Source organism: Rutidosis leptorrhynchoides, chromosome 7 (assembly GCF_046630445.1).
Source record: "Rutidosis leptorrhynchoides isolate AG116_Rl617_1_P2 chromosome 7, CSIRO_AGI_Rlap_v1, whole genome shotgun sequence".
NCBI lineage: Eukaryota > Viridiplantae > Streptophyta > Magnoliopsida > Asterales > Asteraceae > Rutidosis > Rutidosis leptorrhynchoides.
In genome coordinates, this window is record NC_092339.1 from 26,665,058 (window position 1) to 26,688,999 (window position 23,942).

The 23,942-nt window shown below is 30.4% G+C and overlaps 2 protein-coding genes across 2 annotated transcripts; both read left to right on the plus strand.

Annotated features, from left to right (window-relative positions):
• The first annotated feature begins 537 nt into the window (after nucleotides 1–537).
• LOC139859053 (uncharacterized) lies at nucleotides 538–1,119 on the plus strand. Its single transcript, XM_071847870.1, has one exon. It carries the CDS (start codon nucleotides 538–540, stop codon nucleotides 1,117–1,119), a length of 582 nt encoding a protein of 193 aa, XP_071703971.1.
• Nucleotides 1,120–2,261: 1,142 nt separating this feature from the next.
• Nucleotides 2,262–9,945, plus strand: LOC139857434 (two-component response regulator ARR5-like). The gene is made up of 5 exons (XM_071846184.1): nucleotides 2,262–2,447; nucleotides 2,543–2,622; nucleotides 2,786–2,863; nucleotides 2,964–3,034; nucleotides 9,614–9,945. The coding sequence occupies exons 1-5, from the start codon at nucleotides 2,342–2,344 to the stop codon at nucleotides 9,840–9,842; spliced, it is 564 nt and encodes a 187-aa protein (XP_071702285.1). The 5' UTR covers nucleotides 2,262–2,341; the 3' UTR covers nucleotides 9,843–9,945.
• Nucleotides 9,946–23,942: the final 13,997 nt, after the last annotated feature.

Genomic DNA, 23,942 nt, shown 5'->3' on the forward strand with positions numbered 1-23,942 from the left:
AGTCTAAAGGCAAAAAATTGGGCACTACTCATCAAATGGTGGTGGCGTTTTTATACCGAATGTGATTCTCTTTGGGCTAAAACAATCAAAAGCATTTATGGGCGGGACGGGGGGTTGGGCTCTAATCGTGATAATGGATATGTAAAACAGAACACAGCTTGGAAGAACATCATCAAAGTGGGAAACGACCTTCTAAAACACGGCATCAACGTGGCTGACCTCTTCGAAAGACAGATTGGAGATGGTGGCGACATCAACTTCTGGACAGAACAGTGGACACCCTTCGGCATTTTTAAGGACACCTTCCCGCGTCTGTTTCGTCTTGAAAAGGAACCTGCGGTCAAAGTCAGAAACAGAGTCTCTATAGTCGACAACTCATGGAATTTTAATTGGGAATGGACACGAGATCTCACGGGCAGATTACACGGGGAACTAAATAACATAACAGACTCCATCAAAAAAGTTTCGATTTCTGGAAATGGATCATGTAAGTGAAAGTTTTCGGGCGATAAAAGTGGCTCGTTTGTTACAAAATCGATGGCTAAAATAATTGACGATAAATTAATCTTGAGGGAGACTACTAATTCGGCTACCATCAGGAACAACCTTGTCCCGCAAAAAATTGGGATTTTCGTGTGGAGATTATTGAGGAAAAGAATTGCGGTAAAAGAAGAACTCGATCGGAGGGGGATCGATTTAGACTCGTTATTATGTCCTATATGTAATGACGCGGTCGAGTCGGTTGATCACGCCATTATTTCATGCAAATACGCTCAAGAAGTTTGGATTGGCATCCTAAAATGGTGGAATCTTCCTCTCCAATCGGGTATCACGATTGATGAAATGATCAAAGGTTCGAATTCAATTGTTTCGGCTCCAAGATTCAAGAAGATATGGCAAGCGGTGGTTTGGACTACATGCTACTTATTATGGAAGAATAGGAATCTGAAAGTATTTCAAAATGACGTTTGGGCTACATCTAAGATCGTTAATGAAGTTCAAGTGAAATCATTTGAGTGGATTAAGAATCGTTCGAGAAAACTCTCTTCATCGTGGCACCAATGGATTAGTAGTCCGTCATCCCCTAACGTGTTGGATGTACTTCTTGACCCGGGTTAAAATTTGCTTCGTTGTATTTTGTTACAGTTTCCAAAAGTCGTGTCGTGTATTTTGCTCTCTCATGTAATTTGCTTCGTAAACTTCGTGTCCGGTGTTGGTAACCAAATCGGCTACTACACCTCTATGTACATTATTTCATATATATATTTACTTGCCTTTCAAAAAAAAAAAATAAGGGTGAAACACCCGATACAAATACTTTTAAAATTTAAATCCTGAGACGCCTAAAATACATGTTTTCATCAGAAACTCATACTATGATTTTTTAGATACTACTTGATTTTTATCGTAGAAATTTAATTAACTATCTGTAAGAATGGTAATATAATAATTATATCGTAGCTAAGACAAAAGATGTAAGAGGATTTTTAATCATAATTTTAAGAAATATGCTTAAAAAATTAATTTATGCTGCCAAGATGTTTTGGGTCATGGTTCGTGCTAATTTGTATGTAACACTCATCATGTACTCTAATTATATTAATATATTGTTGCTTAAAAAAGGTTAGTAAGTTGATATTAAGAAGTTAGTCCTTAGTACGGTATTTACTAGTAAGTTATAAGTCATTTAAACATGTCTTAAAATCTTGAAGATCGTCCATACAACTATGTTTATAAAAATAGATATACATAAATAAGTAATGTGGCTACAATGTATATTTATATATATATTTATTTATTATTTATTCAATAGATAGTTCTAAACATCTCAAAAATCAATAAGTATATATTTTCAAACTAATACTATAACTATGAATATCTTTTATTCGGTTATTACCATTTTGTACCTCTAATGGAAGTGTTACATCACCATAATATTGTTAAACCAATAATAATAATAATTTGAATTTACGTATAAAATAAATAAAATTACAAACAAATACAGTAGTAAAGTATTTCACTATTGGCGCATTTAGCACCAAAAGGTGTAAAACTTAAGAAATAGGTGACAAATTTAATGATGAGACAAGTGGGATCATGATTTATAGATTTGCAAAGGATCTCTAAGATCTATGCTTTTAATCTTTTTGATTGTTTAAAGTAGATTTTGCTACCCACCCTATAAATGCCAATTTTCATTTCTCTCAACTACTCTCATCAAACCGCTAATTTCCCATTTTCGGTATATTGTCTCATGTCCCACTAGATTCTATATAATCTAGTTTCCTTTCACTTTTTTTATTATTATTTTCCAAATTCATTATTCAATTATATTGTCACAATGGACACCATTAGTGACCGGAAAGAGCTACATGTTCTCGCTGTCGATGACAGCAATATCGATCGGAAAGTTATCGAAAAACTTCTAAAAATCTCTTCCTTCAAAGGTACGTACGTATAAGACTTACATTTTAAGTTTTTTTTTTTTTCTTTCTTTTATATATTGGAATGAAGAAATTTTGAGAATTATGAGGTTTTGTAGTTACGGTTGTTGAAAGCGGAATTAGAGCGTTACAATATTTAGGCTTATTAGACGAAGCGAACGATTCCTCGCGTTTCGATGTAAGTTTTGTTGATTGTATGTATACCATTCTATAAAAAAAAAAAAAAAATTTGATTTTAATAGATTTAGTTATCAAGTTTTATTTATTAGAGCAATGCTCATAATTTGGACCTAATTAAATCTGTTAACGAAGAAGATAATTTGGTTAATTCATATGGGCAGGATTTGAAGGTGAATCTGATAATGACAGATTATTCGATGCCCGGAATGACAGGTTTTGAGCTACTTAAGAAAATTAAGGTTTGTGGATCGTCTGATTATTATCATTAATCTTTTTAATTTATTTTGTTTGTTTGTGGAAATGAAAGTTAATTAAGCATTTGTGTTTATAATTGAACAGAATTCTTCAGCACTCAGAGAGATACCAGTTGTGATCATGTCATCAGAAAACAGTGTAACGCGCATTGATCGGTATGATTAGAATCCGTATATCTATCAACTGATTTCGGTATCATTGGCAATTATGAATGATATGATATCGATTTAGCGTACACATAATATATGCTATGAACAAGTATATAAGTTTGTTTTAATCCAAACCTACAATTTAACAAACAACAATCATATTCCATGTATTTACATCTCACGGTTTTTACGCTGTTAGGCATGAACCCCTAATCTTTTAGTTGAAAAATCCATCTCATACTAGCATAGGCTATACACCCTTAGTTAAAAAAAATTCATTTCATACCGGTGCATGTAAACAATAAGCCCTTTGATTTAAATATATATAAGATAAGATTAACTAGTAAAATGACCCGTGAAATTACGGGTTTGTTTAAACGAAATAATTTAATGACATGTTTTAGGTATTACGTGAATGTAAATGCTAAAGTCATTTATTTTAATAACCCGTTTGACTAAGAAACTTTTCGTTGTTTTTACAAATATATAGACACATGTATTTTCGCATACATATGTAACGTAATTAATTTCGTAAAAAGAATTCATATTTGAATATTAATAATAGAATAATAATTATAATTATAATTATTATATTAAAAGTAAATAATAATAATAAAGTTCGCTTAGAGTTGAGTATTTTTATTTTTAATAATAATAATTATTATTAATATTTATTAATAATAATAAATGCCTTTTAAATTTTTTTAAAAATTAAAATTACAATTTAGGAGAGATTAGTATTTCCTTTTATAATTTCGTATTATTTTTTAGTTAAATTAATATATAATTATGACATCATATTATTATAAAAATTAAAGAGTAATTAGTTTAATGATAAAATCATCATTTTAGAGCTTTATATGAGAAGATAGATGAGTATTACCATTGCTATTGTTGAATTTAATAAATTTATTACTACATCCATCTATCCAGAAATAAGTGATCTTACAAAATTTTGGAGAATTTGAGATAATTTTCATAGATGTCAGTTTTCTCATTATATAAAAGGTAACTTGATTGAATTTACTTATTATGAATGTTGAAAGTAATAAATGAAAGTAAATTTATGAGTTTAATGATATTTAATAGTTAAGGAGTTTATATTTTTTTAAAGTGAACAATTATTTAGAACAAACTTTTGATGAAAAATAGATAGGTGAAGATTTTTTCTACTTTATTAGAGGGAATAACAATTTCACATAAACTATTTAATTGAGCGTTACACTCAAAATTCTCAATTTCACATGCTTTTTATATAAATAGAAAGGTGGATTTTTTTTCCTATTTTTTTTAGAGGGAATAACGATGTCACATAAACTATTTAATTGAACGTTACACTCAAAATTCTCAATTTAGATAACACTGGTGTAAGTGGTAATAGTTAAATGACCAAAATGACCTTGAGTTTTTGAAAGGACAATAATACCTAGCATGGAATGTCGATATTATTATTATTATTATTATTATTATTATTATTATTATTATTATTATTATTATTATTATTATTATTATTATTATTATTATTATTATTATTATTATTATTATTTTATTTTTTTTAATTTTTATTTTTTTTAACGGCGATTTTTTTGCATCAGTAGATCATTTATTTCAACGACTCTCATCATTTGCACGTAACACATACGTTCTAGCGAAAACCCGAACCCGATCGACGGTACCCGAGAACACATCCATTCGGGCAGTGATCCAGGTAGAGGTCTGTGAACGAATCCGGTAAAACCTCCTGTAGGGCTAATATATACCACCATTATTGGTGTTAAATTGGTTTAAAGAAAATCATGTCATCCTTAAAGTTCGAACCCATGACCTCTCTCTATCACATGACACAAAGTACATGGAGGAACCGTTGGGCTATGCTCGCAAGTTATTATTATTATTATTATTATTATTATTATTATTATTATTATTATTATTATTATTATTATTATTATTATTATTTTTAATAATAATAATAATAATTATTATTATTATTATTATTATTATAATATATAATAAACTGTTAAAGTCGTCTTTTTTTCAACAAACTTATACACTAGTGAAATGACCTGTGGAATCACGGGTTTGTTTAAACAAAACAGTTTAATGATATGTTTTAGGTATTAAGTAAACGTAAATGTTAAAGGCATTTAGTTTAATAACCCGTGGAACCACATATTCCGACTAAGAAACTTATCGTTTTTACAAACATATTGATATACTTAACTTAGTCAGAATAAATGAACTACATTTATTCTCCCACCACTTTCTTTCAATTTTGATCACAATTATTATTTTTCTTATAATAAAAAATACATTACAATATTTTATTGAGACATGTATTTTGTATACATATGTAACGTAATTAATCCCGTAAAAAAATTGTATTTGAATAATAATAATATAATAATACTCTCTCCGTCCCACATGAAGCGACCCGTCCTAATCCATAAGGACGAATACAATAACATGTGATTACATTGCGAGGTACTTGACCTCTATATGATACATTTTACAAATATTGCATTCGCTTTTGAAAGACAAACTTTCATTACATCGAAAGTTGACAGCATGCATACCATTTCATAAGATATTCAACTATAATTGACTTAATAATATTCTTGATGAACCCAACGACTCGAATGCAACGTCTTTTGAAATATGTCATGGATGACTCCAAGTAATATCTCTAAAATGAGCAAATGCACAGCGGAAGATTTCTTTCATACCCGAGAATAAACATGCTTTCAAGTGTCAACCAAAAGGTTGGTGAGTTCATTAGTTTATCATAAATATTCATTTTCATCATTTTAATAGACCACAAGATTTCATATATTGTCACGCGTAACTCTCGAATTAAAATTCATTCATATGGATTGAACACCTGGTAACCGACCTTAACAGGATGCATATAGAATATCCCCATCATTCCGGAACTCTCATCGGACATGATAAATCGAAGTACTAAAGCAGTTCAAATTCTCTGACTGGGACTTGTTAGTGCCCATAGATCTATCTTTAGGATTCGCGTCAATTGGTAGTCAATTGGTGGCAATTATAATAAACACCAATTCTTAGGCTACCAAGCTAAAAAGGGGCATATTCGGTTCGATAATCCAACCATAGAATGTAGTTTCGATCAATTGTGTCTATTTCGTAAATCATTTAAGAAGGGAGCAAATGAAATTCACAATACTGTATTTTGTAGTAAAATACGTATGACGATATTGAACAACGCAGGGTTGGCCTTGGATTCACGAACCTATATCATTTGTATATATATTAATACACATAATGGAATCACATGATTTCCTTTATTAGAATGTATTAATTTTTATATTTTTTGGTTATATAGAATTTATACTAAACTTCATTAAAACAAATACTTATATTATATTTTAAATTATATGTTATATGTTCTTATGTAGTATATATACCTAAAATGATTAATATCTATATATTTAGTTATATTAATATATCTATACATATATGATTAGTATTATATTCAAAAATTATTAGTTTGTTATATATAAGTATTAATATACATAGTGTTAATATGTTTGATATATAGGTATATAAACTATTAATATTTTTACAGTATAAGTATATTTCAGATACAAAATATTTATCTGAAAAGAATATAATGATAGTATTGAAAATAATATTTTACTAATAATAATAACTTTCTTAATATTGATAGTACTAATAATATTAATGATATTGTTAAAAAAAAATACATATGTTAATAATAATAATAATAATAATAATAATAATAATAATAATACTACTACTACTAATGACAAAAATGATGCTAATACTATTATTAACGAAAATAATAATAACTTGTATTGTTTTTATAATAATAATAATCATAATAATCCTAGTCATAATAATAATAATGATACAACTATTAGTAATGATAATATTAGTATTCATACTTGTATCTATAATAATAATGATAATAATAATAATTATGATTCTAATAATAATAACATTAATAATAATGATAATCAGAATAATAATAATAAAAATGATAATAAAAATAATAATTCTAATGAAAATGAGACTACCTTCAAAGCTTTTAAAAAAAACGCCTCAAGCGGGACTCAAACCCGCGACCCCTCACTAACCCGACACATCCACAGACCATCTGCTCTATTATGTCTTTTTGATTAAACCTCAACCTAATTTTATATAACCCGTATATATTATTTCCTTTTTCTTCATAATCATTACCAATTCCAAATCGTCCAGGAATGAAATCAATCTTAACATCAGGGTAATGAATTCGTTTTAGAATTGACAAACACAACGGAAACGATTTGTTTGAGTGATTGAACTTAACAGCAACAGAAAATAAATTAAACAGCAATAGCAGTAGCTGTAACTTGTTTAAAAAAATAAATATGAACTCAAACTCAGATTTTGATTTTGAGAACGTTTTAGAACATGATTCCTAAATGTAATATGTCCTAATTCATTCATAGAAACTTTCTAGATAATCAATTTAACTTGAAACACAAAAACGACTCTGAATTTTGATGAACTATCATTTGACTTTTTGAAACTCAACTTTGACTACAAAATTCAAATTAAATAAGAAGAATTGGGGAATGATTCTTTGCAGATAATTTACATAAACGAATCCTAACCAAACTGCATTATTACTTTTTGAAATAGAATTTGGATTCGAGTTTTTCAAAAAAAAATAAAAAATACACGAACAGGGTAATAACCTGTGTTCTTCATACTTTTGATTTAAATTAGTCAATTTAGACACTGTAAAGAATATTTGTGAGTGATAGTTGACAATGAGATTGAAAGAACTGAATGAATTCATCATTATCATCGAATAATTTCTTTTAGTATATAGCCAAATGGATCGACAGTTTTCAATATTAGGAACAGGAGAAGAAAATAAAAAAAAATAAAAGCTGTGTACGCTTCTAACTACCTTTGGATTGTTTTGTGATTTGGAAATCTTAAATTGTACTGGCTAAAAGAAAAGAAAACGAATTACGTATCATTTGACAGCTACCCCTAACAGATTTGGAAATTCTTTTATATAATTTTATAGAATTATTATTAATAATTAATAAGTATATTATTAATATTAATAATAATAATAATATTGATTAGTAATATTTATATTAATAATGCAGATAAAAAAAATAAAACACTAATAATAATAGAATATACTAATTTATAAATGATAAAAACAAAAGTCTGTATTATTTTCTAATAACAAAAATAATGATAATGATAATATAAATAATGATATTCTTAACGATGGAGATAATAATAGTATCTAATAATACAAGTAATAATTATGATACACAAGCTACATGTATCAAATTTCCTATCTATATATATTAAAAATAATAATATTAATAATACTGATGTTAATATTAATATTAATGTTAATAATAGTAATGAAAGTAATAATAATAATAGTTATTAGTAAAATTAACAAATTACATGCCTTAAATTTCATGTTTATATATTATCTTTAATAATATAACTAATACTGATATTAATCATTAATGTTAGTAATAATCATAAAAGTAGTGTTGATAATATTAATATACTAATTATATTCAAACTTGTAATTAAATTTACTATATCGATCTAATATATTATATAGTAGTTTATATTGAATATATAGTATTTATACTTTTTAATATATATATATATATATATATATATATATATATATATATATATATATATATATATATATATATATATATATATATATACACACACACACACGCAAATGTTCGTGAATCGTCGGGAATAGTCAAAGGGCAAATGCATTCATGTAATCTATTCCAAAATTTTGAGACTCAACTTTACAGACTTTGCTTATCATGTCGAAATAATATAAAGATTAAGCTTAAATTTGGTTGGAAATTTCCGGATCGTCACAATGTCTAGTTACTTTTTGCACAAAGTTTTAGGAAATTCCATTAACTTCATTCTCCACCAATCAGAAATCTTCTCTCTCGAGAATAACCTCTTTTGATTGGTTAAAACATCAAGTGGATACTTGAAATGGAACAGCTCAAAATAGAAAGGTGGATACTTAAAATGGAACGGATGTAGTAATAAAGTTTGCTCCAAAATTGAATATATTTTAATAATAATTACGGAGTATTAGTAATAACAAATATCTCTTTAACATTTTTTAAAAAACAAAAATACAATTATTATATGAAGATTGTACAATATTTTTCAAAGTTTGTACATGCTGCACAATTTGTTTTAAAGTTTGTATAGGTAAGTGAATTTCAATTAACTTAAATAAATAGATAAAATATTTAATTAATGTTAATGATATCATCAAGATAGTTTAGATTTTTTTTTTTTGATTTTTTCTAACAAAAGAATTAACCTAATAATGACATCATTAGTATAGAATTTTAATAGAAACTATAGATACACATAGTAATGACCAGGCATTTTGGTTACTTGACATTTTTTTTTTCGAAAAGCAAAAAGGTAACTTGACATATTTTAATGATCTAAGTTATTATTTTTGATTGTGTATCCACAATCTATCTCTCTTGATTTCCACGTGATTATTAACAGATGTTTAGAAGAAGGGGCCGAAGAATACATACTAAAGCCAGTGAAACTTTCTGATGTTAAACGCTTGAAGGACTCGATTCTTAAATCCGGAGCAGAGGAGATACAACAGTTACGAACCCATAAGAGAGAACCTTTACTTGATATATCGTCTATCGATTGCAATGACCTAATCGCATCTCCATTGCCTTCACCTGATCACCAATCGATAGCAAAGCGAACTAGAATGTAGTAATTCGACCTTGTTATCAAAAAGGAGGTTGTTGATTATTCGATCTAACCAACGAATGCTTATTTTGACAACTAATAAACTTCATTATAGTATTATTATAGTATGGACAAAACTTATAAATCCGGAAAGATTACTATACCTAATGAAGAATTGTTTGTCATTGCACATAATAAAAAATTAGAGTAGAAGTTAGAAAGTTACAAAGAAAACAAGGGGTAGAGTAGTGGTCAAATAATATGTTAACGTGGTATAATAATATTAACGCCAACATTTTACTTTAGTTATAAATGTAACGGTCATATAAATATGTTTATGGGCATCAATTTCTTTTTCGCTTTTTTCCTACCTTACATTTAAACTTTCATCTGCCGACCAAAGCCTTTTTAGCATTAAAAACTGGAATTCGATCATTAAAATCCCATTTTCAATTTGGAGAATGTAAAAGAAATGACAACGAAAAAAAACCCGAATATTTTGTTTGGTAATAAAAATATAAAACAAAAACGGCCCCTACCATCAAAATGATTTGTCGAGATCAAGTCTCCATGAGACTTATTAAATCTAAACGGGGCCCTTTCAATTGATTAGTCGACTTGCGTGTAATGCAATTATTTAGTTACTGTACAACAAATTAAAAGTGAGCAACTTCCACATTAATTTAACTTTCCAACTTACATTGAACATGTTAGTCATGTCACTACTTTTGTTTTTTGGCAACATAATACAAATAAATCCGAATGTGTATACCATCAATCGTCAATGAAATTCAAGTGAAAAGCTTCCTTTGGATCTCCTCTATTTCGAAGACCACAACCTTCGATTGGAACCAATGGCTCTTAAATCCGAATGTGTACGACGACCACGGTTAGCAATGCAATATATCTCGTAAGGCTTCGAGTTTAGAATGTTAGTCATGCTCGTTTTGTAATTAGTTTAGAATGTTAGTCATGCTCGTTTTGTAATTAGCATCCTCTCAATGCAAAGTCTTAGGCCTAGCAGGTTTAGCCCATTATTCGTATCTCATGTATCTCTAATTTCTATTTAATAAAATTTTGGTTGCCTTTCAAAAAAAATATATATATAAAAAAAAACAAATAAATCCGTATATTTTAAACATCCAATTAACTTTTAACTTACTCACTTTGATATCACTTGTCCTAAATATTGCAACAATTACTCGTATATATTTTGTATGGAACAATAGTTTTGAGTGTTTTTATTGAATTCTCCTTTTTAAGTGGTACCAACCAAACCCCTAATTTGGATATTACATGTGAGCTCATAACAAAGCAAGATTTACAATTTAATATTGTTTCTATCAAATAGGGCCGACAAGAACGATCCATTTGTATTTTTGAACTTGTTTTTAGACATACCAAATACGTTGATATGCAAATAATATGTTATGGGTCGATTCTAGCTCCATATTATTTTAATCATAAACGATTCATTTTTGTTTATGATCTTGACTTCAGATTTCAGAAATACAATACGTTGATATGTGTTCAATCCCAAATCTGTATTTATGTATTCCTTTAATCACATCACAAGTTACATAATTTTTCTCTCTTATATTAGTTGCGGGACTGTTAAACGGTTTTACGTTTCTAAAAATAAATGTATGTTCTTTCACGTATAGTTTTCAAATTTACTTCATCCTTTGGTACAATTTTTCCTATCTTAGTACGGATGCGGGCAATAGTTTTGCTCGATCAATTGAAACGGCCCATAGAATAAATTTTCCATCTTAAGTCCATTTTTGTAGGCCTTAGGCTTTTTCACGTGGGCTTGAACTGTTTTAGTTTGGCAAAAGAATAATTTGATTACGGATGTGTTTTGTCTGTTTGATAACATAGTTTTATCGGAAGATATCAAACCTTTTCTTATAAATTCATATTTTTTTTGGATGATCCAGGGGGACTAAAGCACTCACGCGTTCATCTCTCGTAGTTGCATAACCAGCCCTCAACTAATTCCATGGAAGAAATCCGGACCAATCCGAAGGCATGGCCGGTAAAACCCCCTCTCCGCTGCCCCCGCACTAAGCAAAAAGCTATCTGGGTGAATACTTCAGGTCAAGAATAACATTAAGTGCTATGTTGCAGAAACATAAATTTTTTAATTTTTTAAAGTTTACTAGAAACATAAAATCTTAAAAACGGATAGTTCAAATTTTTCTTATAAAAATAGACTATATGAACAATAAAACTTTTTTTTTTAAAAAAGCAAGGTAATATTATATATATTTTTCAATAAGTTACAATCAAAAGACTACGACCCAAACAAAAGAGAGTCGAGCTAAATGTTCACGAATTACAAATTAGGGTGCAAAGGTTGCAACCCGCACGAAAGTTAAATATCTGATACAAAGTAGGATTTGTGAGCCAATTAAGCTAATTGATACTTTTTTCCTTTGAGCCTACTCGAGATCCATTCAAATAACCTCACTTGTATTTCATTTAGTAACATCAGAACACTTCAACATTTGTTTTGAAAAACCGTCATTTCGATTCTTTCATAGATAATATGCACACACCCACTCTACATAAATATCGTTAATAAAAGGTTTTATCTATTTTTAGTTATAGTTTTTGTCTTTTTATGTTATTTTATGTTAACTCAAATCAAATTAAACTTCAACTACTTCGTCTAAGACTTGTAGTAAAAGTTTAAGTTTCAAATTTTCAATCATTTTTAAATTGCAACTATAATTATAGAGCATCTTTAAAGAAGACTCAAGTTCAATTATCACTCATTACATTTGAAAGCAATGCCTTAAAAATAAAAATTGACAACTATAAGTTATCAACTAATATTGTCATACACTCAATATAACTCATTTAATACAAATTATTTAAAAAATTCGTCAATTATACTATCAAATTGATTAAAATGATTAACAAATGAAAACAAAAATAGTTCAAAATATGACTGATTATAGATATCAACATTTAAAAATTACTCTGTATATGATATTATACAAATGATATTATCAGTATGCAATCCTAAAAATACTAAATATATGATGGTGCAAATCAAAGTCTCACATCAGTTATATGACAAAACAGATGTATGCATATAAGTCTAAGAGAAACTCTCTTTACTACCAATTGGTTTTAGCAAAAATAGGGACTCTTGAACTTATATTGTAGGATATGTTATTGGGATATATACCATCCTATCAAAAAAGTACTATGTAGTTAATTGCTGGTCGATTAAGTGCGAGCTAGGCGCTTACTTTTCTTCCATAGCGGTGCCTAGTTGGATTATCAATTGTAGTTAGGGTGATTCTTTATTTAGATTTGGTAACGGTCTGCGATGGTTATAGCCGTTTGGATGCATTCGTTTCTCGGGTGTTTTCTGGTCTTCAAGACATTTTAGCACCATTTTTAGTAGAGGATGTATTTTAGGGATGTCCCAATTATAATATTGGTTCAAGAAGATTTATAAGAGCATGTATAAGATATTGGTTGCTAATAAGGAGTATGTTTAACCTTGTGTTGTAACTCACGTGGTAGTGGTCTGCCTCTCTTATCGAGACGTCCGGAGTTCTGCTCCCGTGGGGTGCAGCATTACACACAAGGTTGCCCATTAACCCTTGAATTCCACCCAAGGGTGCCTTCCGTACATCGCGTTGCGGGGGCAGTAAGGGAGGGGGGTTTTATCGCTCATGCCCTCGGAATGGGCCGGGTTTCTTCTTAGGCAGCAGTTGGGGGCGGGTTATGCAACTACGTGAGATGAATGCTTAGGTGATCTACTCCCTCCGAACATTGGCGGAACAAGAAATTTTTTTCACCTTGGGATAAATTTAAAAGTGTAGCAACTTATTAAGGCAAAGTATAATGACTTTTGGGCAAAATATAAAGGTTTTGGGCAAATACAGAGATTTGTGGGTGATAATGCTAAAACGAACATATATTTCATAGCATTATTCCTCAAGAAAGACAAGCTTTTAGTTGCAATTGTTCTATTTAAAAGTGATATTCGTTTAAATAATAAAAGGTGAAGACAAAAGACAGATTCGACGAATTGAAGACGCAAACGACCAAAAAGCTCAAAAGTACAAAATACAATCAAAGAGGTTCCAATTATTGATAAGAAACGTCTCGAAATTACAAGAGTACAAGATTCAAAACGCAAAGTACAAGATATTAAATTGTACGCAAGGACGTTCGAAAATCCGGAACCGGGACCAGAGTCAACTCTCAACGCTCGACGCAACGGACTAAAAATTACAAGTCAACTATGCACGTAAATATAATATAATATTTAAATAATTCTTATAATTATTTATATATTATATAAATAATAAAAATTCGTCGGCAAGAAAGACTCCAAAGTTTGTGAGCTGTATTTACAAACTCCGCGACTCGCGGAGTTTGAAGGCAAAAAGGGCCGCGAGTCGCAGAGCCCCAATTTCTGAAACTCCCTATAAAAGCAAACGAATTCTGATCGCAAAAACCAACATATATCCATCCATCTATCTAAACGTATATATTTATATTTATATTTTAATTTTAATTTTAATTTTAATTTTAATCCTAATAATAAGGGTATGTTAGCGAATGTTGTAAGGGTGTAAGTCGAAATTCTGTCCGTGTAACGCTACGCTATTTTTAATCATTGTAAGTTATGTTCAACCTATTTAATTTAATGTCTCGTAGCTAAGTTATTATTATGCTTATTTAATCCGAAGTAATCATGATGTTGGGCTAATTACTAAAATTGGGTAATTGGGCTTTGTACCATAATTGGGGTTTGGACAAAAGAACGACACTTGTGAAAATTAGACTATGGGCTATTAATGGGCTTTATATTTGTTTAACTAAATGATAGTTTGTTAATGTTAATATAAAGATTTACAATTGGGCGTCCCTATAAATTACTATATACACTCGATCGGACACGATGGGCGGGGTATTTATATGTACGAATAATCGTTCATTTAACCGGACACGGGAATGGATTAATAGCCACTAGAATAATTAAAACAGGGGTGAAATTATGTACAAGGACACTTGGTATAATTGATAACAAAATATTAAAACCTTGGGTTACACTCAGTCGACATCCTGGTGTAATTATTAAACAAAATATTAAAATCTTCTTACAGTTTAAGTCCCCAATTAGTTGGAATATTTAACTTCGGGTATAAGGATAATTTGACGAGGATACTCGCACTTTATATTTATGACTGATGGACTGTTATGGACAAAAACCAGACGGACATATTAAATAATCCAGGACAAAGGACAATTAACCCATGGGCATAAAACTAAAATCAACACGTCAAACATCATGATTACGGAAGTTTAAATAAGAAAATTCTTTTATTTCATATTTAATTTCCTTTATTTTATATTTAATTGCACTTCTAATTATCGCATTTTTATTGTTATTGTATTTAATTGCACTTTTAATTATCGTACTTTTTAATTATCGCAAGTTTATTTTATTGCATTTTTATTAATCGCAATTTCATTATCGTTATTTACTTTACGCCTTAAATTAAATCTTTTATTTATTATTTTACACTTGGTTTTAACTGCGACTAAAGTTTTAAAATCGACAAACCGGTCATTAAACGGTAAAAACCCCCATTTATAATAATAATATTACTTATATATATATATTTGTATTTTTATAAAAGTAAACTAATATAGCGTTGAGCTTTGTTTAAAGATTTTCCCTGTGGAACGAACCGGACTTACTAAAAACTACACTACTGTACGATTAGGTACACTGCCTATAAGTGTTATAGCAAGGTTTAAGTATATCCATTCTCTAAATAAATAAATATCTTGTGTAAAATTGTATCGTATTTAATAGTATTTCCTGCTAAAATTTAATAGCTATTTTATATACACCTCGCTACCACATCAAGTATTTTTGGCGCCGCTGCCGGGGAACAATCTAGCTTAAAAGCCGGAAGCGCAACGCTAATTAAAAAAAAAAAAAGATTTTTAGTTTACTTTTATTAAAATTCGTTTTTATAAAAATACGTTTTGAATATTCAAAAATATTAAAAGAAAAACAAAAATATAAATATTTTTAAGATTTTGTTAAATATTTAAGTTTTATAAAGTTTCTTTATTTTTATATAAGTTTTATTTAAGTATTTTGTTTTTATTTAAAATAAAAAAAGTTTTTATTTAATTTATATATTTTATTTAACTATTAAAACAGAAAATATAAAACATAAAAATAAAAAAAAATATATATATATAATAAAACTGACCTGTCGAAACTTGACCTGTTTTTGAACTGGAATTGAACCCTCCGCGACCCGCGGAGGTTTTGAACTGGGTCACCGCGACTCGCGGAGCCGCCACCGACAGAAACCCTAAACATCATTAATTACGGGGTATTTATTAATTATTATTATTATAAACCCTAATTACCTATTATTATTATAATTAGTTTTATTTTAAAGTTTCTTTTTATTTAATTTGTTTTATTTAGTTAAATTAGTTTAATTAAATTGTAAAATTAATAGTTTTAATAAATAAATAATATAAAAATAATATTTTTATAAAAATTGTATTTTTTATAACTTTTTGTATATTTTTATATTTTGTTCCTTTGTAATCGTTTTAGCGTAATATTTGTATTTTTCGCTCATATTTAGTTTTAAACTTAGTTTTTGCCATAGTTATTTTTACTTCTAGATTTTTAGGCTTTGCCGTAGAATTCCTTAAGTGCTTTTTCTTTAGACTAAGATTTAGGTGCTTTAGAATTTTGCGACGCCTTTTTAAGTTTTAGTTTCTTTTTAAGTTATTTCCATTTGGGATTTAGTTTTTCTTGTAAGCTTTAATATTTTTAGACGACTTTTACCTATGTATCAATTATCATTCCAATTAGTAATCTCAATTTGCGATTATAATTTTAAGTTAGTTGTAGTAATAAGGTTAGGTTAGTCAAGTGTTTTTAAGTTTTATAAGTTTCTTTTATTTTTCCGTCACCTTTTATTTTTCAACCATTTTTCTTTTTCGACCTTTTTCGACGAACTCTTTTTCTTTCTTATTTCTCGCTATTCTAGTTTTAGGACATAGATTTTTATTCTACTTCTTATCTAAATTTCTTAAAATTACGAAAATTTATTTTAAGTGGTTAAATTAATAGACATCAAAATTTTCTGGTTCGTAGTAATAGTTGGATTTGTACGTGGACCGGGTTCTTGGAGCCAAACAGTCCTCAATTATATTGAGACCAAACGAATCCTGCCCCTCTGCTGCATCTTTTGGCTATTCGAAACGTGGGCAAAATCAGAAAAGTCTATTGATTGGATAACTTATTATAATTTTTCTTTCCTTTTAAAAACTAATAGGATATTCAGTGAATGCACCGAGCAAGACGTTCACCACCTTTTGTACGTTCACCACCTGTAACTAGATCAAGACATTTAGTAAATATTACTGCCGTTGATTTTTCTTTAGAATCGTCATCCAGTCGACCAAGTACTCCAGTTCAAATTTCCGATAATCCATTTTTTGAACCCGACCTCACAATTGAGAATCCGAAGAATATTCAGGAACGATTCGTAGATCCTGAACCATTAAATTTTCCTCCGGAACCACCAATCATTCAAACAGAGATTGTTGAGGAACGAACCATTAAATCAGAATCCTCTAGTGATTCCGATTCAACAAATTCAATTATGGAGAATCTGGAACCTTTAAGTATGGAAGACCGAATGAGAGCTAAACGCACTGGCCAAGGTCACGCAATTACTCATCCAGACATTAATGCGCCAGATTATGAAATCAAAGGACAAATTCTACACATGGTGACTAATCAATGCCAATTTAGTGGTGCGCCGAAGGAAGATCCAAATGAACATCTACGTACCTTTAATAGGATCTGCACACTATTTAAAATCCAAGAAGTTGAGGATGAACAGATATATCTCATGTTATTTCCCTGGACTTTAAAGGGAGAAGCCAAAGATTGGTTGGAATCATTACCTGAAGGGGCGATTGATACATGGGATGTTTTAGTTGAAAAATTTCTTAAACAATTCTTTCCTGCATCTAAAGCCGTAAGACTTCAAGGAAAAATTGTTACGTTCACACAGAAGCCAAATGAAACTCTATATGAGGCTTGGACTAGATTTGGAAAGTTGTTGAGAGGATGTCCGCAACATGGTTTAGACACCTGTCAAATAGTACAAATATTCTACCAAGGATGCGACATCACTACAAGGAAAGACATAGATATAGCAGCTGGTGGTTCTATTATGAAGAAAACCGAAACTGATGCTTACAAAATTATTGATAACACTGCTTCCCACTCACATGAGTGGCACCAAGAAAAAGATATCGTTAGATCATCTAAAGCAGCTAGAGCCGATTCTAGCCATGACTTAGATTCTATTTCCGCAAAGATAGATGCTGTCGAGAGACGAATGGAAAAGATGACTAAAGATATTCACTCAATACGAATTAGTTGTGAGCAGTGTGGAGGACCACATTTGACAAAAGATTGTCTCAGTATTGAATTAACAATAGAACAAAGAGAGAATATTTCATACATAAACCAAAGGCCTGGAAATAATTATCAGAATAATTATCAACCGCCAAGACCGATTTACAATCAAAACCAGAATTATAACCGAAATATTCCATACAACAACCAACAAGGTCCTAGCAATCAACAAGTATCCAATAATAATTACAATCAGCAAAGACCTAATTTTCAAAACAAACCACCACAACAAACCGATGATAAAAAGCCGAATTTAGAAGATATGATGACGAAGCTAGTTGAAACTCAAACGCAGTTTTTCACATCTCAAAAACAAACTAATGAACAAAATGCTCAAGCATTTAGAAATCAACAAGCTTCTATTCAAAATCTAGAACAAGAAGTAAGTAACCTAGCAAGGTTAATAGGTGAAAGAAAACCGGGAAGTCTACCTAGTGATACAAATGCTAACCCCCGGAATGAAACAGCTAAAGCCATTACCACAAGAAGTGGTACAACACTTAAACCACCTGAAATACCTGTAACTTCTGATGAAGCTATTCCTACTCCACAAGAACCCCAACCTAATCAAGATAAGGAAAAAGAACCGGTAGTTGAAAAGGTTAATGAAGATAACACAGTTAAGGCTAAACCTTATGTTAAACCATACCAACCACCACTTCCTTACTCGAGTAAAATGAAGAAAGAGAAACTTGAAGCCGAGCAATCCAAATTCTTGGATATGTTTAAACAGATAAATGTAAATCTTTCTTTCATTGATGTGATTTCAGGAATACCTAGATATGCTAAATTCTTGAAAGATCTAATCTCAAATAGAAATAAAATGGAAGAACTCTCGGCTGTTACCATGAATGCTAATTGTTCAGCAGTGCTGTTGAATAAGATACCAGAAAAACTATCTGATCCAGGAAGTTTCACAATTCCATGTTTTCTGGGTAGTCTTAGTTCAATAGAAGCATTAGCAGATTTAGGTGCTAGTATAAATCTAATGCCGTATTCACTATACGCTAAACTAGACCTTGGAGAATTGACACCAACCAGAATAAGCATACAACTAGCCGATAGATCAATAAAATATCCTAGAGGGATAATGGAGAACATGCTAGTTAAAGTTGGTACTTTAGTATTTCCAGTAGATTTTGTTGTTCTGGACATGGAAGAAGATTCTCAAGTTCCTCTCATATTAGGAAGACCATTCTTAAACACGGCTAAAGCAATGATAGACGTGTTCGGTAAGAAATTGACCCTAAGTATAGAGGATGAGAGTGTTACCTTTTCAGTTGATAGAGCAATGCAACAACCACAATCTGCAGATGATACATGTTATTATATTCAAACTATAGATGCACATGCAGAATTATTAGAAGAATTTCCAAAATTACAAGGAACAGGAGAATGTTCTTTAGGAGAAGGTAATGAACCAATTGATGAAGCTGAAATGTTAGCTACACTTATAGCTAATGGATATGAACCAACAACAGAAGAAATTCAAATGCTAAAAGAAGAAGACAGATATCGATACAAATCATCGATAGAAGAACCTCCAAAATTAGAGTTAAAGCCACTTCCAAACCATTTGGAATACGCTTATTTACATGGTGAATCTAAATTACCTGTAATAATATCGTCTTCTCTTACTGAAAATGAGAAATCACAACTCATTTCTGTGTTGAAAGCTCATAAACCAGCAATTGCATGGAAGATTCATGATATTAAAGGAATAAGTCCTTCGTATTGCACACATAAAATCCTATGGAAGAAGGTCATAAAACGTATGTGCAACGCCAACGAAGACTAAATTCTAATATGCAAGATGTAGTTAAGAAAGAGATTATTAAACTGCTAGATGCAGGTCTAATTTATCCAATCTCTGATAGTCCATGGGTAAGCCCAGTTCAATGCGTGCCTAAGAAGGGTGGCATGACTGTCATTACAAATGAAAAAAATGAGCTTATTCCTACTAGAACTGTAACAGGATGGCGTGTGTGTATTGATTATAGAAAATTAAATGACGCCACCAGAAAAGATCACTTTCCCTTACCTTTCATTGATCAAATGTTGGAAAGATTAGCCGGAAATAGTTACTATTGTTTTCTAGATGGATTTTCCGGATATTTTCAAATTCCAATAGCACCCGAAGATCAAGAGAAAACCACATTCACGTGCCCTTATGGTACTTTTGCTTACAAACGCATGCCATTTGGACTTTGCAACGCCCCTGCAACCTTTCAAAGGTGTATGATGGCGATTTTTCACGACATGATAGAAGAATGCATGGAAGTTTTCATGGATGACTTTTCAGTCTTCGGTGATACATTTGAATCATGTCTAGTTAATCTGGAACGAATGCTTATTAGATGCGAACAATCAAATTTAGTACTTAATTGGGAGAAATGCCATTTCATGGTTAAAGAAGGCATCGTTCTTGGTCATAAAATTTCAAAAGAAGGAATTGAAGTGGATAGAGCTAAAGTAGATGTAATTGCTAAAATTCTACATCCCACCAATGTTAGAGGAGTTAGGAGTTTTCTAGGGCATGCCGGTTTTTACCGACGTTTCATAAAAGATTTTTCTAAAATTGCCACTTCTATGAATAAACTCCTAGAAAAGGATGCTCCATTCATCTTTTCAGATGAGTGTATCAAATCTTTTAATATTCTTAAAGAGAAAATCACTAATGCGCCGATCATGATAACACCAAATTGGAATCTACCATTTGAACTAATGTGCGATGCAAGTGATTTTGCAATGGGAGCCGTTTTAGGACAAAGGATTGAAAAACGATTTCAACCTATATATTATGCTAGTAAGACGTTACAAGGAGCACAAACGAACTATACAACTACTGAAAAAGAACTCCTTGCTATTGTCTTTGCTTTTGATAAATTTCGATCATATCTCGTTCTAGCAAAAACGGTGGTCTATACCGACCATTCTGCTCTTAGATACCTATTTTCAAAACAAGATGCTAAACCAAGATTAATCCGTTGGATCTTACTCTTACAAGAGTTTGATATTGAAATCCGAGATAAAAGAGGAGCAGAAAATCTCGCCGCTGATCATCTTTCTCGTCTTGAAAATCCCGAATTAGAAGTTCTAAATGAATCGGCCATACAAGACAACTTTCCTGATGAATATCTATTGAAGATAGATTATAAAGAAATTCCATGGTTTGCAGACTATGCAAACTACTTAGTTTGTGGATTACTTGAAAAAGGATTATCGTACCAAAGACGAAAGAAATTCTTCAGTGATATAAAACACTATTTTTGGGAAGATCCACATCTGTTTAAAAGTTGTCCCGATGGAATAATACGTCGATGTGTATTTGGAGATGAAGCTAGTAAAATATTAAACCATTGTCACACAGGACCAACAGGAGGGCATTATGGGCCTCAACTAACAGTAAGAAAAGTTTATGATGCTGGATTCTATTGGCCTACAATTTACAAAGATGCACACCTTCTTTGCAAATCCTGTGATGCTTGTCAAAGGGCCGGAAAAATAAGTCAACGTGATGAAATACCACAAAATGTCATCCAAGTATGCGAAGTATTTGACATTTGGGGTATTGACTTTATGGGTCCATTTCCAAAATCTCATAATAATCTATATATACTCGTAGCCATTGATTATGTATCTAAATGGGCGGAAGCACAAGCTCTCCCAACTAACGATGCACGAGTTGTAGTCAATTTTTTAAAACGTCTTTTTGCAAGGTTTGGAACACCGAAAGCTTTAATAAGTGATCGGGGTACTCATTTCTATAATAATCAACTTGAGAAAGTTCTTAAAAGATATGGAGTAACTCATAAAATCTCCACCGCATATCATCCACAAACAAGTGGACAAGTTGAAAATACCAACCGAGCTTTAAAACGTATTCTAGAGAAAACCGTAGGATCAAATCCGAAGGAATGGTCCATTAAATTGGAGGATGCACTCTGGGCTTTTAGAACAGCCTACAAAACTCCAATTGGAACCACACCTTTTAGACTTGTTTATGGAAAAGCATGTCATCTTCCAGTAGAAATTGAACACAAAGCATTTTGGGCTTTGAAGACATGTAATCTTGATTTACATGAAGCCGGACGTCTACGATTAAGTCAACTAAACGAATTAGAAGAATTAAGACATGAAGCATACGAAAATTCGTTAATCTATAAAGAAAGAACGAAGAAATGGCATGATAAAAGAATCAGAAGTTCAAAAGAATTTAAAGAAGGAGACAGAGTTCTTCTTTTCAATTCACGATTCAAGCTATTTCCTGGAAAATTAAAATCAAGATGGTCTGGACCATTCATAGTCAAAAGAGTTTTCCCATACGGAACGATAGAATTAATAAATTCAAATGGGATTGAATTTAAAGTTAATGGTCACAGAGTTAAACACTACATAGATAGTCCGATGGAAGTCGACAACGAAGTTAACCACAATTTCGACACCACAGCTAACTAAGTGTGGGAAGAATCAAGTCTTTAAAGGATAATATGTATTTCTGTTAGAGTTAGATTGTCTGTTTTCATGTAGTTCTCGAAAATGGAACCCGAATGGTCTTTCCCTAGCAGACCCTAAAGAACTAGTCTTCTCCCCCCATTCTGAATTTTTATTTTTTTAAGGAAATGAAGACTGCATGTGAACTAAACCATGGTCTAATGCTACACGCTTTGATCACTAAACGTAATAATGACACACTTATGAGTGAAATAGTATCAGTAATCAGAGAAAGATTGGACGGAGTTAGAAAAGAATCCAGATGCGAAGATAATAAGTTACAATTTGGTAAAGGAAAATCAAAATTCGCAGCGAAAAGAAGAGCACGACACCTAGAAAGATGTCACAAATGCGGAAAATGGTCACATGGAGGTAAATGTTCAAATAATCAAACCTATTCAAATATCGAATTTGTTACTTTATGCAGAGACGGACCGTTCGTATGTTTAGAAGAAAAGACACTGAATGCTCGAGGTTACGCCTATGTAGCTATGGAAAACCAATTAAACCGACTATCTTATGAATGGGATAGATCATATAACTAAGAAATCTATTTCACAGGTATGTTTGTACAGTTTTTTTTTATTTTTTTATTTTTAACCTTTTGATAATAAACGCTAATTTGTTCGCTATAAAGTATTAAATTGGTATTGAATAAAATTAGGTTTGGCGACCGAAATTATTGATATCATTCAAAAATTTATTACATCACTGCGAAATTTAACGTTTATTCTTAAGGTATAAATATCTTTAATCAATCAACCCAAAATATTTCAAAAATTCGTCATGAGTTAAATTAGGTCTTGGAACCAAAATTACTTTACCGAAAAGAGGGGCGCATATTTTTGATAATATTTGATTAATTAAAGTGGGATAAAAAGCCAAAAAGATTTTTAATTTTATTTTTACCATGTTTTTAAAATTAATATATAAATCTTAAATTAATATTGTAAACTTTGTAAAAATAATATATTTAAAATTGTAAATATTTGAAAAATTTATATAAGTTTGGTGTGAATTTATAATATGAATTTTTAAATTAAGTTTGGTGTGAATCTTTAATTTTTAAAAAATATGAATTTTTAATTTTATGCATTTCAAATTTTAAAGTTTGGTGTGAAT

Coding starts and splice junctions, on each gene's coding strand:
- LOC139857434 (XM_071846184.1), top strand. CDS start 2,342: ATGGACACCATTAGTGACCGGAAAGAGCTACATGTTCTCGCTGTCGAT. Junction 2,864..2,963: donor AGCTACTTAAGAAAATTAAG/GTTTGTGGATCG, acceptor ATAATTGAACAG/AATTCTTCAGCACTCAGAGA. Junction 3,035..9,613: donor AGTGTAACGCGCATTGATCG/GTATGATTAGAA, acceptor GATTATTAACAG/ATGTTTAGAAGAAGGGGCCG.
- LOC139859053 (XM_071847870.1), top strand. CDS start 538: ATGGCTAAAATAATTGACGATAAATTAATCTTGAGGGAGACTACTAAT.